The 13,401-nt window shown below is 37.8% G+C and overlaps 1 protein-coding gene and 1 long non-coding RNA gene across 11 annotated transcripts in view; one reads left to right on the top strand and one right to left on the bottom strand.

Moving 5' to 3' along the window:
* The window catches only part of LOC134501360 (uncharacterized), a 425,249-nt gene that overhangs the window by 54,613 nt on the left and 357,235 nt on the right, over positions 1 to 13,401 (top strand). The gene's annotated exons all lie outside the window — the stretch shown is intronic.
* BICD1 (BICD cargo adaptor 1) overlaps positions 1 to 13,401 on the bottom strand; it is a 116,914-nt gene that overhangs the window by 46,162 nt on the left and 57,351 nt on the right. For all 10 annotated transcript variants that reach the window (XM_063309167.1, XM_063309157.1, XM_063309162.1 and 7 more), the window contains exons 3-4: positions 4,429 to 4,581; positions 1,676 to 2,113 (exon numbers count right to left, since the gene is read on the bottom strand). In XM_063309167.1, coding sequence (XP_063165237.1) covers positions 1,676 to 2,113; positions 4,429 to 4,581 — 591 coding nt within the window. The remainder of the gene's footprint in view (positions 1 to 1,675; positions 2,114 to 4,428; positions 4,582 to 13,401) is intronic.

Below are 13,401 nucleotides of genomic sequence, written 5' to 3'. Positions count from 1 at the left end.
TAACTATAAAACATACATTGACAAAAACAAACCATTTCAAATGTAAATGGTGTAACTTGTTTGATGAGTGATAACAAAACCAAACTTAGTTTGCCACAGTGTAGTCATTATCATTTCTAACTTCTTGGTGCATAAAAATAATAATTTATGAGAATATTAGATGGAAATATAATTAGAGCACAGCTCCTTACTCTGAACTTCTGGCAACCTCACCTTTGGAGATATCACAATAATTCTCTGCAAATATCAGTATGGATTCTGCAAAGATAAATCTAGCCTCACTAACTTAAGAGATAGAACTGACCCTATCAACATTACACACTTGGTTTTGAAACAGTGTTTGATAAAATTCTTCATCTGAGGTTCAAATGTAGAGGTCATGAAATAAGAATATTTGTCCTTTTCTGGATTACTAAATGGTTAACAAGCAGAAAACAAAGAATAGGAGTAAATGGGCAATTCTCTTTAAGCTGGGTGAGTGGTAAACCAACCTGCAGATGCAGTTCAATTATAATTGTAAAGTGATGCAGACTGGGACAAAAAAACTCCTTTACTTTATTGGTATACTTATAGAATCTAAGCTGTCTCTAACTAACCAGGAAAAAGATCTTGGGGTTACAGTGGATAGCTGAATGAAGATTGATTGATTGAATTTCTATCCTGCTGCAATCTCTTAATGGCAACTCAGTATGCAGCATCTGTGAAACGTGTGAAGTCCATCTTAAGACAGGGATTAAAAATCAAAGTACCAACATAATGCTCTTATAAAATCTATGCTATATCTATCACTAGGACATGATGTACAATTCTGGTTGCTATATTTACGAAAGGATAAAACAGTGCTGGAAAAAGTGTGAAAGAGGGCAACCAAAGTGAGTAGAGGGATTGTACACTTTGCCTACATGAAAAAAACTAGAATGTTTGAGGTTCTTTAGGTTAGGAAAATGGTGATTTGGGGGCTGCACGTTCAAGGTATATGGAATTGTACATGGTATGGAGAGAGAAAGTCAACAGGAAGAATTTTTTCTCTCACTGGCCAAACACTGGGACCACAAGTCATCCAATGAAGCTGACTGGAACAAGGAATTAACCTGAGGGATTCATTACATACGTCATGGTAATTGCCACTAAATTGAATATCTATACAAAGGAACTAAATAAACCCATGGGTGATAATTGGTCTGTCAAGGGTATTAGCCTTGAAAACTCAATGTTATTCTTGGGTTGGGAACAACTTGCCTCCAAATACCAGTTGCAGGGAACAAGGGTGGGAGAAGGTATGCCTCCAGCTCCTGCTCATTGTCACTCCTAGCTAGCCATTGTGAAAAACAAATGCTAAACTTAGATGGGCCTTGGCTCAACCCAGCAGGATTCTTTTTATGTTAGCTGGGCTACAAAGGAAGCAGTAAAACAGCAGTAGCAATTCACAAGTGAATCTGACAAAGAAAGTGAAAATGGCACAAAACAAAAAACCACTTTCTTGAGATATATTTGAAATGGAGAAGCAACAGCTTTAAAAGAAGGTATATTTACTTCTTTTTTTCCAAATTGTTTTTCTCAGAGAAATGCTTTTGGTATCTTTGCACATAATATGAATATTTGGGAGTCAGATGGGTTCTTCTTACAAAGGTTATGAACTGAAACTTCCTTTTGAATGTTCCAAGTCAACTGTTACCTGCATGAGCTGCTGCTTCAGTTTCTGCATTTCAGAGATGTTCAGCTCACTGAAGAGATCAGAGACTGGGTGCAAAGATTCTCCTTTCCTAACGTTGGGCGTCCGAAAGTCACCATTCAGTTTCATGTGAGGTCCGTGAATGTGTCCATTCATTTTGTCATCATTATTAGGTTCATTTCCATCTTCTCCAAACTTTAATCCATCTACTGAGATATTAATATGATTATTATACATGCTATCATTTAAATTGATATACTGGGACAGTTCCTTCCTCAGGTTGTTCTTTTGCTCTCTTTCGTTCTTTAGCGTCTCCAGGGCCTCCTCAAGCTGATGGTCCGCAATCTCCTTTAACCGGATGGCGTCTTCTAGCTGGCTATTAAGCAACACAGTCTCTTCCTCAAATCTTTTTATCTCATGTTTCAAGCCTTCATATTCAACCTGAATTAAATAAGATAAAGAAGATTCATAATACTAAAAGTTGGATTTACACACAATCTGCCATTTGCTGCATCTCTTCAGATAAATGTCTAAAAATGAGACATTGTACAATGGGTGAGGAAAGGAGCCAGAGATTACAAGTTGAATAAAACTAGCCCCAGGGAGAATCCTGAAGTCATGGTAATTCTATTGCTATATTTTATCTCCACTGTATATGGTAATTCTATCGATTTATTTTATCTCCGCTAATAAGGCTTAAGTTTTTAGAACAACTGAGATTTGCACCTTTCCCCATCACCAAAATAAACATCAGGCACATTTCATGATGCAGATTTCTCAGTAAAATGACCTGAGGTGTACCCATCACAGGGGCCATAATATTCAAAAGGGAGGAATGTAAAACAAATGGTTCAAGTGCTTCTAATTGTGCTGTTCAGGCCAAAGTTTAATTACATATTTTTAAAGGGACTACATACATACATACTCATTATACAGGTACTCCTCAACTTACAACCATTCATTTAATCATGGTCCAAAGTTACGATGGCCTCAGAATGGGTGCTTTACCCACTTCTGAGCATTGCAAAACATTGCACCCCCTGTGGTCACATGATCTTATTTCGGGCGCTTGGCAACTGGCCCACATTTATGACTGGTTGTCCCGCGGTCACATGATCATGTTTTGCAACTTTTTTGCTGTTTTCTGGCAAAAAACGCCCTTTGGGGAAGCTGGATTCACTTAATGACCGCTGTAAAATGGTCATAAAATCGAGTCTGGTCACAGGGTGACTTGACTTGTGACCACAATGACCTATGATGGAAATTCAAGTCCCAAACGTGGTCGTAAGTCAAGGACTACCTGTATAAGGATTTACAGGCAGAAGAGTATATTCAGGGAGTGTGCGTGTAGTCTTTTCTGAGACTGTCTGATCAAAATGGAAGGAAAGGGAAGGAAAGATAAAACAGCTGAAGAATGCATATATAACAGTCAATTAGCACCATTCAGAGGTGATAACAGAAACAAACTAAAGGAAACATTTGTCTGTCATGAATTGCATGGCAAAGTAAACAAAAGCAGTTGTTGCTTTATTTCTTTGAATAAGGAACCAAATACATCAAAGACAAGGAAACAAAGAAGGCTGGAACCAAATGTGAGAATACAGGCAGTGAGAATTAGCAGGGATACCGTAACTGAGAAAATTATAAAAGATGGATGCATAATATAGGAAGGCTGAGATTCACCTCCATTTCATCTGGACAGAAAGCACTTTTGAATTTCCCAAAGCCCTTTGGTCTACCTTTTGGAAGACAAGGGCTCTATTTTTCTCTTCTTCTTTCTTCCTTTTTAGTAGGTAATTTGCATACATATGTATGAGTAGGTAGGTGTGCTTGTTGTACATGTTCTAATAAAATACTTCAAACTGGTCTACCATGTTCTTGGCTTCTTAAATAGGGTGGCCACTGTGCATGCTCTGACACTGCATTCTTTAAAAATTACCATAACAAAAATTGGCTTAATAGTGAAATCTCCACATACTTCTCTATCCAGAAGCCTGAGAAGAGAGAGAGACATTTATTTTGATTTAAGAATCCACATTTAGTGGATTTAGGATGGAATGGACAAAATTTCTATGCTGAAATAGTGGACATGTCCACTGGATTGAAAGTCTGGACAAGGGGCTTAAAAAATACCAAAAAGGAAAAGGCATGCATGCAGTAGATCAAAGTTCTGCTGTAATTTGCATCATTATTTGCAAGATGGAATCAAGAATCAAATGATGTAATTCCCTCTGATGCCCTAGTCTCTGATTCAATTGACTTTTCTCAGTAACAGTCACCCCTTCTAACCAATTAACGCATTACAACAAAGTTGGTTTTGATGCCTTTAGTTCTTTCTTTTCTATTTTAAGGTGGCTATTTTTATTTTAAGTTACTTTAAACATTGTTTTCCTATTTATCTGAGTTAAAATCTCATCTATCTATACATATGCTGTCAGGGAATACTTGTACTCAATGTATATACTTGATGAGCTTGCCAATCCCATGTAATATCCAACTACATTTATTTTGTAGTAAGACGCCTTTAGAATTAAGCTTAATGCACTGTCCCCATCAGTTACTGGTGGCCACTGTTTTACAAACCTGTTTCAGCCCTATTATATATGATTTTTAAATATGAAGTATTGAAATGCTAGAAATTTCCCTGAAACAGCATCTCCTGTTGTTTGTAGACTGCATCTTGTAATGAGAGGCATACTGAGAATTTGGCATTACTACTTTTTAAATCTTTTACTGAACATTCAATCTCTGCTCACCTGATTCTGCTTTAATGTGGAAACCAGCTTTTGCAAAGTAATGTTTTCTTCTTCAAGTTCAGTATAGTCCTGAAGAAGCCGTGCCTCCCTAAACTTATATTCTCTAATTTCATCTTTCAGACGAATTCTCTGCAGCTCTGCCATTTCATTGTTCTGAAAAACAGAAAACAAATTAATGTATTATTTTTGTCATTTCTATTCAACCTGTATTAATCAAAAAAACAAACAAAAATGATACAATCAAAATCAGTTTCAAATATGTATCAAGACACCATTTCCATTCCTATTTCTTATACCACTCAATTAAATCAATACATGTGGGAGGGGGGAAAGATAGCCTTAAGTTTAATTTTCCCCTTGAACACAAATAGGTAGTCATGATGCGAATTATTTTTGCCTGTTACAATTTGGTAACAAATTTTAGAGGGTTTGTGTGTGTGCACCTTTGAGTCAGTCCTGGACAACTCCCTAAAGTTTTCTTGGCAAGATTTTTGGAAGTGGTTTGCCATTGCCTCTTTCCTATGGCTGAGAGAGAGTGGCTGGCCCAAGGTCACCCAGCTGACTTTGTGCCTAAGGTGAGACTAGAACTCACGGTCTCCTGGTTTCTTTCTTAGCCACTACACCAAACTGGCGAAGATATTGTAGCCCCAGGATCTCAGCTTGAATTCCTCTACTGTACAAGGTGATAGAGTTACAGCCTTTGGCAGGCTATTACCTTATACCCATACGTTTCAATAAATAATATTGACCTATCTTTCAGGGTTGTTATAAGCAATGCTACTTCAATTACACAAAACATGTTCTATAAATTGAATTATGATGATGAAGATGATGATTAATTGGCTTACATTCTATTTAAAAATGCATTGTACTTTTTCCTCTCTATCAGAGAACTTTGCTTGTTGGATATCCTGGGAATCCATAAGCAAAGTAAAGTGCAACTGGGCTCATCTTCAGTTGGAATATCATGAGTACTGGCAGATTGCACAACCCTCCCTACGTGTGAAAGAAAAATACTTCAGTTCTGTTTAAATGACTTAGCTTATTAGCCAGCAATTGTTCCCAAGAGCCAAGAGTACACAGACCCGCCTCTGGATAATCTCCAAAACGGAACACAAAGACAAAACCTTTTATGCATACTGAGGCAGGAAATTGCAGTTGGCAGAAACGGCAAAAGTTCATGAACTTAAAAATTCATCAAGACATCCTTTTATCTGATCATGAAACGGTTGCCTTTTTCCTCCAGTCTCCTTTCCTTGTATGTCTAGTCCAAGCCTGCATAACATGCAGCCACTGGTGTGTTTTTTTTAAACTCAGAAAACACAAATTGCACCTTTTTTGGAAATGAACTGAACAAAGATATTCTCAAGATGACTACTGTAAAATGCATGAAAATACACATACACGGACATATCAAAGGGGCAGTAAGATTTGTCCCTTTGATATGTCCGTGTATATGTCTCCAAAGCATCAACAGTCATACTGTTGATATGTTGGGTATGATTGTTGAGTATGACTGTTGGGTATGCTGTTGGCTGTACTGTTGGGTATAAACACCACTACATTATTCACCTGCAAATTTTGTGTAGTAAATTTTTAAAATTTGATCATATGATGTCGGTGGTTGCCTCATTGTTAACTATCTCCGCTGCAATAGACTAAAACACAGAAGAACATTCTAAACATTTCTTCAAGAAGCACAAACCGAACATAATAATTTATCACACAGAAATAAGATGGTTGAGTCAAGGACACACTTCAATATTTTGTTACTATAAAAGACAAAGTAACAAAATTTCTTGTAAATTAACCAAGAAAATTCAAAGAGCTTAAAGATGAAGAATGGAATTAAATGATTTCTTTTTCTTTTTGATATCACAACTCATCTAAATAATGTGAACCTGCAGCTTCAAGGAAAAGTTCAACTAATCTTTAAAACATATAATTCAGTAAAAGCATTTAAAATGAAATTATATATTTTCAAGAGACAAGAAAGGAGAACTGGATCCCTTTCCCATTTGTGTTCAGCATGTTCTTCAATGCAACACCTAAGCTAGATAGGGATTGTTTCTATTCACTAATATGTCAGACTTGCCAAATGCAGATGCTAGTTCACCATTTCTGCTCTTTCTTACAATTTAAATTACAATATGAATTAGCTGTGGTTGGAAGTTAAATGCAGTGGGAATAGGATGCTAAAGAACTGTGTACTATAGAATAAGAAGAGAAAGGATCAAGAATGTTTGGGTGCTGAATGAATATGGATTGAATACAAAAGTGTGTGGCCAACATGTTTGATCTTATAGAGAGGCTGAATGCGGATTTAATTGTACAATAAATATATGAAGGAAGGAAGGAAGCAGTTGAGAGGAAAGGGAGGTACAAGAAAGTTGTGGTGGATGGAGTTACTGAGATCCTGAAAAAGAGAGGCCAATAGGTTAAGAACAAAGGGCTATGTATGAAGCAGTGGGTGTGTTAGAAATAAGGATGGTTTACATGGAGAGAAGTATGGGGAAGTATAGTGGAAGTTGTTTTTTTTTTAATCTGTTCAACCGTGTCTGATTCTTGGAGATTTCCTGGACAAGTCCCTGCAATTTTCTTGGCAAGGGTTTTCAGAAATGGTTTGCCATTGCCTCCTTCCAAGGACAGGGAGTGAGTGATTGGCCCAAGGTTTTGTGCCAAAGGCAGGTCTAGAACTCACAGTCTCCTGGTTTCTAGCCTGGTGCCTTAACCACTACACCAAACTGTAAACAAACTTCAGCTACATTTTCTTTCCTTGTTCTAATCTCCTGTTTTTAATTTCTTCAGCTTACTGTTTGTTACTCCTTTTCCATGCTCTGCATAATGTTGCTTACCCCAAAAGAAAAATAAGGTGATGGCTCCATGTGTAGCATTTTGTTTTCCAGTATTGTCTCTGCCTCAGAAACATATACATATGAAAAAAAATAATGAATATTTCTTTCTAATGACTCATTCTGAACAGTTACATAGATGGCAACAAAAAGAAAAAAAAACTGCACAACATGTGCAACATTGCCATCAATTATTTTAGAACACCAGACAAATACTTCAGCTTTTATTTTACTGATTTAAAGAATAATTTTTCTCCTAATGTAGAGAAAGCACTTTCCTTTAGAAGTACCAAAATGAATGCCAAGGCATTTGTTTTAGATCAATTTTTAAAAGAAATCAATATTGTATATGGACAATTTGGAAACTATGTTTCTGCAAGAAATCAAAATAAATCTTGTTGAATTTACCTGCATCAGGTACATAGCAAGGTATTGACTGTGCATGCTGCTGGAAACAATGACTTACTAAGCAGTGTGAGGACCCAAAAAGTTAATACAGAATTTAATCTAAGAAACAATCATTTAAAACCTGAATCCTGCAACTGAGACTACAATAAACCATTGTCAAAAGTTAGAACTACTTTTCTAAGATTAAAATTACTAATAATTTGTTGCTAAAAGACTGGGCAAATTGAGAAAGACTACAGTCTATATTGTTTTTGACAAGCTCTGAATTATGTGCCTTTGTTGGAGAAGAAATCTTTTTTTAAAGAAATTTGAAGTTTATACTTCTGATAGAAGATTTTACATATATAGAACTTAAAGATGAATATATTTCATTTTCATATATTTATATGTAGTGTTCATATATTAGAGACCTTTGCACTTGTATTATAGCCCTGAAGCTGTGTTGTATTTCCTAGAAGAATTTTGTTGACTTTCTTACTCTTCCTTTCTATCAGGCCTTGATAGATAGCTATGCCCATAGAAACAAGATAAGGTATACATTCCAAGGATAGCTTCTCCAGAGGAAAGGCATTGTTTAATAACGGTCAAGGTGCCCTAGCAGGGAAGGAAGGAAATTCCTAATATGGAATAAGGTTACGGTGGAGTATGGGTAACTGAGTAAGGGGTGGTATTCTGGAGGGGGAGTTGAATGGAATCTATATAATGTGCTGTCAGAAGGGGGTCCTGCGCGGCCACCCACCTAACAGCTAGCTGTCATTGCTTTTGCTTTGGGGTGAAGAATAAAGAACTTAATTTCATGCAACTGCCTGTCTTTGATCCCGGCTCAGAAACAAACCTGATAAGGAAAATTCTAACACTTCCTAGCCTTCCGATACTAGATAGCAGTGAAATATTAATAACAATATTTGTTCATGCATTCAGAGAGATGCATAAAACAACTTTAGCTATGACTTTGTTCAGTTGGTGATATGCGATCACCATTTTTTTTGGCTTCTACAGTTTTGAGGGCAAGAGAGATTATAATACATGATTACAGTACAGCGAATTAAAACTGTGTAACTGAAGTCTTAGTTTTCTTTCCTTAAGCTATTTTAATTGCCTGATTGTTTGATAATTCTTTACAGTGAGACCATAATTGCAAAGATGGCAGTTGTAGCAAACAATCCAAGTCCTGCCCCTTCTGCAAATGCATCAACAGTCATGGGTGTTAGTAACACTGCGGTTGGTAGAATGGTGTTTTAGGTGCTCTGTGCTTTTTGTAGTATCTTTTCTCCTCAAGTTTTGTGTTAAAGGTACAGTTTAAGCCAGCTGCTGACTTGTTGGGAAACAGAATACCCAAGCTAGTCAGACTATTTACAGCGTATGATTATGTAGCAAGACTGTATCAACTTTCTAAACTGCAGAAATAAAAAATGCAAAATATAATTACAGCTGCTGTGTCAAGGCAAGCAAAATTAATTTTAGCTCCAACTCTAGTTTAGGATGCAATTCATGATTTATTCTGGTCAGCTGACAACTCAAACCGGCTGGGGATGATTTGATCATACAGCTGATTCATGCTCTCCAAGACTCAGTATTAAAAGTAGAGTGCTCACTCTCTACAGAGAATTCTGTTTCCTGCTATTGTTGTCTAAGCATTATTCCACCCAGTTTATTCTTGCTTCTGATGTAATTGGGTCTACAGTTTGATAAATAGCCTGGGGCTTCCTGCAACTCTTTTGTTAACCTTGGATTTAGCAAGCCCCTCCCCAACTGTTCCTTCTGTGTCTGCCAAATCAGCAGGAAGGATCTTGTCAGCCATGTGTTGCTCACTTCCTCCGCCTGCGAAAGGTTGCACCAGCCTTTGACTCAGCCATGCCTGTCTCTATTGTCTGTGCCGTTCGGTAAGATGTTACAAACACATGCTTACGTGGCCTCACTTTTGGCTCCAGGGCTTGCAAAATCCTTTGGATCCCAGCAAGAGTTATCTGCCCAAATTGCTCCCCACCACCACCACCTTTGTCACACCTTTTCATTCACAAGAATATATTGTTTGCCTGTTCAGATCCCACGACTAACACTCCTTTGTGAAGCACAGCTTGCTCGTCTGAGAGGTCATGTGACAGGATGGCAGACCATGTTTACTTGTCTCATTGTGTCACACGAATCAGCTGGTGCACCTACTGTGGCCTTACTTAGTACAGATGGTCACTTATGCCATGTCACCTCTGTCAGCCCTTCAAGGTAGTCCAGACAGGAAGCACAAACCATAACCTACCTTTATTGTAAGGTCACAGTAACAGAATCTTGCAAGTCTGAAGGTGCTTCCCCCCACCCCTTTACATTCCAGAGATGGGTCAATTCTGAGATGTTTTCTCCATCTCCATTTGTGCTTTGGACTCAGATTTCTCTTATCAGACCATTGTCTAGACTGTGGCTCTTCCTCCTGTCTCTCAAGATTATTCTCACAGCCCATTACAACCTCATAGCTGGAATATAATTTTCTCTACATGGAGCTATGCTTGAAGACTGCCCAGAAGCTTCAGTTGGTGCAAAATGCAGCTGCCAGTCTTATGTGATATTGTCACATAACACTGCTGCTATGAGAACTTACCAATTTGTTTCCAAGTGCCGTCCAGGATGCTAGTAATCACCTATAAAGCCCTGTGTGATTCAGGCCCCGGGTATCTTAGAAACCATTTATACCAAGTAAGTTCTACCCACATACCTTGGATGTACAAAGAACATTTGCTGAAGGGGCAAATTAGCCCACCCAAGCATAAAGAATTACACACTTACACAAAGTAGATTCAAAAGTAAGCAAAAAGAAGTCTTGCTCATTTTATTTTGTCCAGTTACACCCACCCAGAAAAGATGATCCTTGTTCTGTTGGAAGAGTGCTGGAAAGCATTTGGCCCAGAGAGATCAGAAAAATCACACACCAGGCATTTCTATAAAAATAAATTTATTTACAGAAAGCACAAAAACGTATTTACAGGCTTGTGCATTCACACACACTCAGAGAGAGGTGAGAGCTCTCTCAGAGAGCTGCTTACTGGCTGCAAGGCTAAAAGAAAACAGTCCTGCAAGCTGCCTTCCCCTCAGGCAATGCAACTACTACCACCTAAACTGAGGACAATTAAATTCGACCTCTTCACCCGGCCAGAATGATTTGTTACCATAGTGACCTTAATTTCTGTAGCAGAAAACAATATACCAACACTTCCCTTTTTATGCTATGGAATGAGATGCAGACCAATTTGCTTTGTTAACTCTGTATGCAAGAGGTTTGTTTAAAATGTCAGCCATCATATCTTTTGATTCACAATATTTTAACATTATTTCCCCTTTGGCTATCATATCTTTGATATATTGATATCTAATATTGATATGTTTTGTTCTATTCTTGCAGGCTTAAGATTTTGCCATTGCAATGCAAGCTTGATTATCCTCATAAACAGTTATAGGCTGGCTCACTTCCATGCCTATGTCTTTTAACAACTGTTTAAACAATGTAACCTCGTTACAGGTTTGTGCTAGAGAATAAAACTCTGCTTCTGCAGTGGAAAGAGCAACAAGTGTTTGCTTTCTAGAATGCCAGCCTAAGCTTGATCCAGCAAATTTAATTAAAATCCCAGAAGTGGATTTCCTGTCACTGACATCTGCTCCCCAGTCAGAATCAACAAAAGCCTGCAATTTCTCTGTTCCACAGGTATTTAGCTTCAGGCAATAATTCTTTGTTCCTTGCAAATACCTCATTAACCTCTTCAATGCTGCTTTTCCCGTAGATGTAGGCTTCTCTACCTGTCTACTTAAAATGGCCACAGAATTTGAGATATCTGGGCAAGAGTGATTTGCAATGTACAGTAAACTTCCAATTGCAGATCTATATTTCTCTGCCTCAATTAATTGAGTTTCTCCTATATCTTTCTGAAAATCTACTATCATAGGAGTAGAGACTGGTTTACAGTCTTGCATGTTAAAATCCTCTAGGAACTTTTGAATTTTACTACGTTGGCTGAACAGAAAGCTACCATCCTTCTCCCTGTGTATTTCCAAGCCTAGGTAATTTGTTACTGTTCCAAGGCTTTTTAATGTGAAATGGCTTTTCATGCAGGCTTCAGAATCAAGCCTTTGTTTTTCTGTTGATGTGAACAGCAGCAAATCATCAACATAAATGCACAGATACACACAGTCTTGTTTGTCTTTCTTCACATATACACATGGATCTGCTTTTTGTTTTACAAAACAAAAATTCTGCAGTTTTTCATCTAATTATTGGTTCCAGGATCTAGCAGCCTGTTTTAACCCATAGATTGACTTCTGCAGTTCACAGACTAGATTCTCCTCTTTTTCATAGCCAGGGGGTTGCTGCATGTATAATTTGTGGTCTAAATCACGATAGAGAAATACAGTTTGAATGTCATAGTGATGAACTGACATTCCTTTGAGTGCAGCAATTTTTAACAGTAATCTAATTGATTCACCTTTAGTAACTGGTGCAAAAGTCTTGTCAAAGCCTAAATCTTTCCTTTGAGTGAATCCTTTTGCAACCAACCTTGCTTTATATTTTTGGATTTCGCCATCAGCATCCCTTTTCAGTTTGAAAACCCACCTACAACCTAGACAGTGTTCATTGGGAGGTAGATTTACCAGTTTCCATGTTTCATTTTCTTTCAAGGATGCTAATTCCTGTTGCATGGCAGAATGCCAATTTTGTACAATCTCAGGTGGTAAAGCATTCACTTGTTCTAAGGACTCAGGTTCTGTGAATATGTGAAAAGCCTTTACTGTTTCAGCCTGAAAATGTGATGGAAGAACACCTTTATTACTCCTCTGAGATCTGCGAGGTAATACAGGGCTTAAATTTTGACTCCTATCACTTTCCTGAGAAGCATCTGTCTCATCAGACAGATCTTCAGTTTGCTTTTCTGGTTTAATGTCCTCATCAGGCAAAAGATCACTATCAGCAAGTCCATGCTGTTCTCTTGTGGTGGTCAGATCAACTGGAGAGCTAGAATTTAATCTCCCCCAGTTTTGTTCAGCAAAAGAAGCGCTTTTGCTAATAATTTCTCTCCCATTATGAACCTGTAGCTCCTTTGGCTTTGTTCATAGCCAACAAAGATGGCTTTCTTTGTTGTGGGGCCTCCTTTCCTTCTCTGCTGTTTTGGAATATGAACCCATGCAGTGCTACCAAACACTCTCAGATGGTTTACCTTTGGTTTCACACCATAAAACAAATGGAATGGAGTGTCCTGAATCACAGAGTTATAAAATCTGTTTTGCACATAACAGGCAGTAGACATTGCCTCTCCCCAATACTTAAAAGATAAATATGAATCTTTTAGCATGCATTCCATCGCATTTTGCAAGGTTCTGCCCTTTCTTTCAGCAACACCATTTTGCTGAGGGGTGTAAGGGTTAGAAAGAATTTGTTCTATCCCCTTTTCTGCTAAGAACCTTTTGAATTTGTGAGAAAGGTACTCTCCTCCTCTATCACATTGGAGTACAGATACAGGCCATTTGCCCATGTCACAAAGCTTTTAAATTTTGTGACACGGGCAAATGGAAAATTCCCCAGGCCTGTAAATGCCTCATCTTTATGTTTTAAGATGTAGATAAATGTGTATCTTGAGAAATCATCAATGATGGTCATTACATACCTTGCTTGTCCAAGACTTGGAGCAAAAGGACCAGTAATGTCAGTGTACAATTTCAAAGGTCTAGTTGTAAC

This window comes from Candoia aspera, chromosome 7 (assembly GCF_035149785.1).
Source record: "Candoia aspera isolate rCanAsp1 chromosome 7, rCanAsp1.hap2, whole genome shotgun sequence".
NCBI lineage: Eukaryota > Metazoa > Chordata > Lepidosauria > Squamata > Boidae > Candoia > Candoia aspera.
The sequence above is the reverse complement of the archived record's forward strand: the minus strand, read 5'-3'. Positions and strand labels throughout refer to the sequence as shown.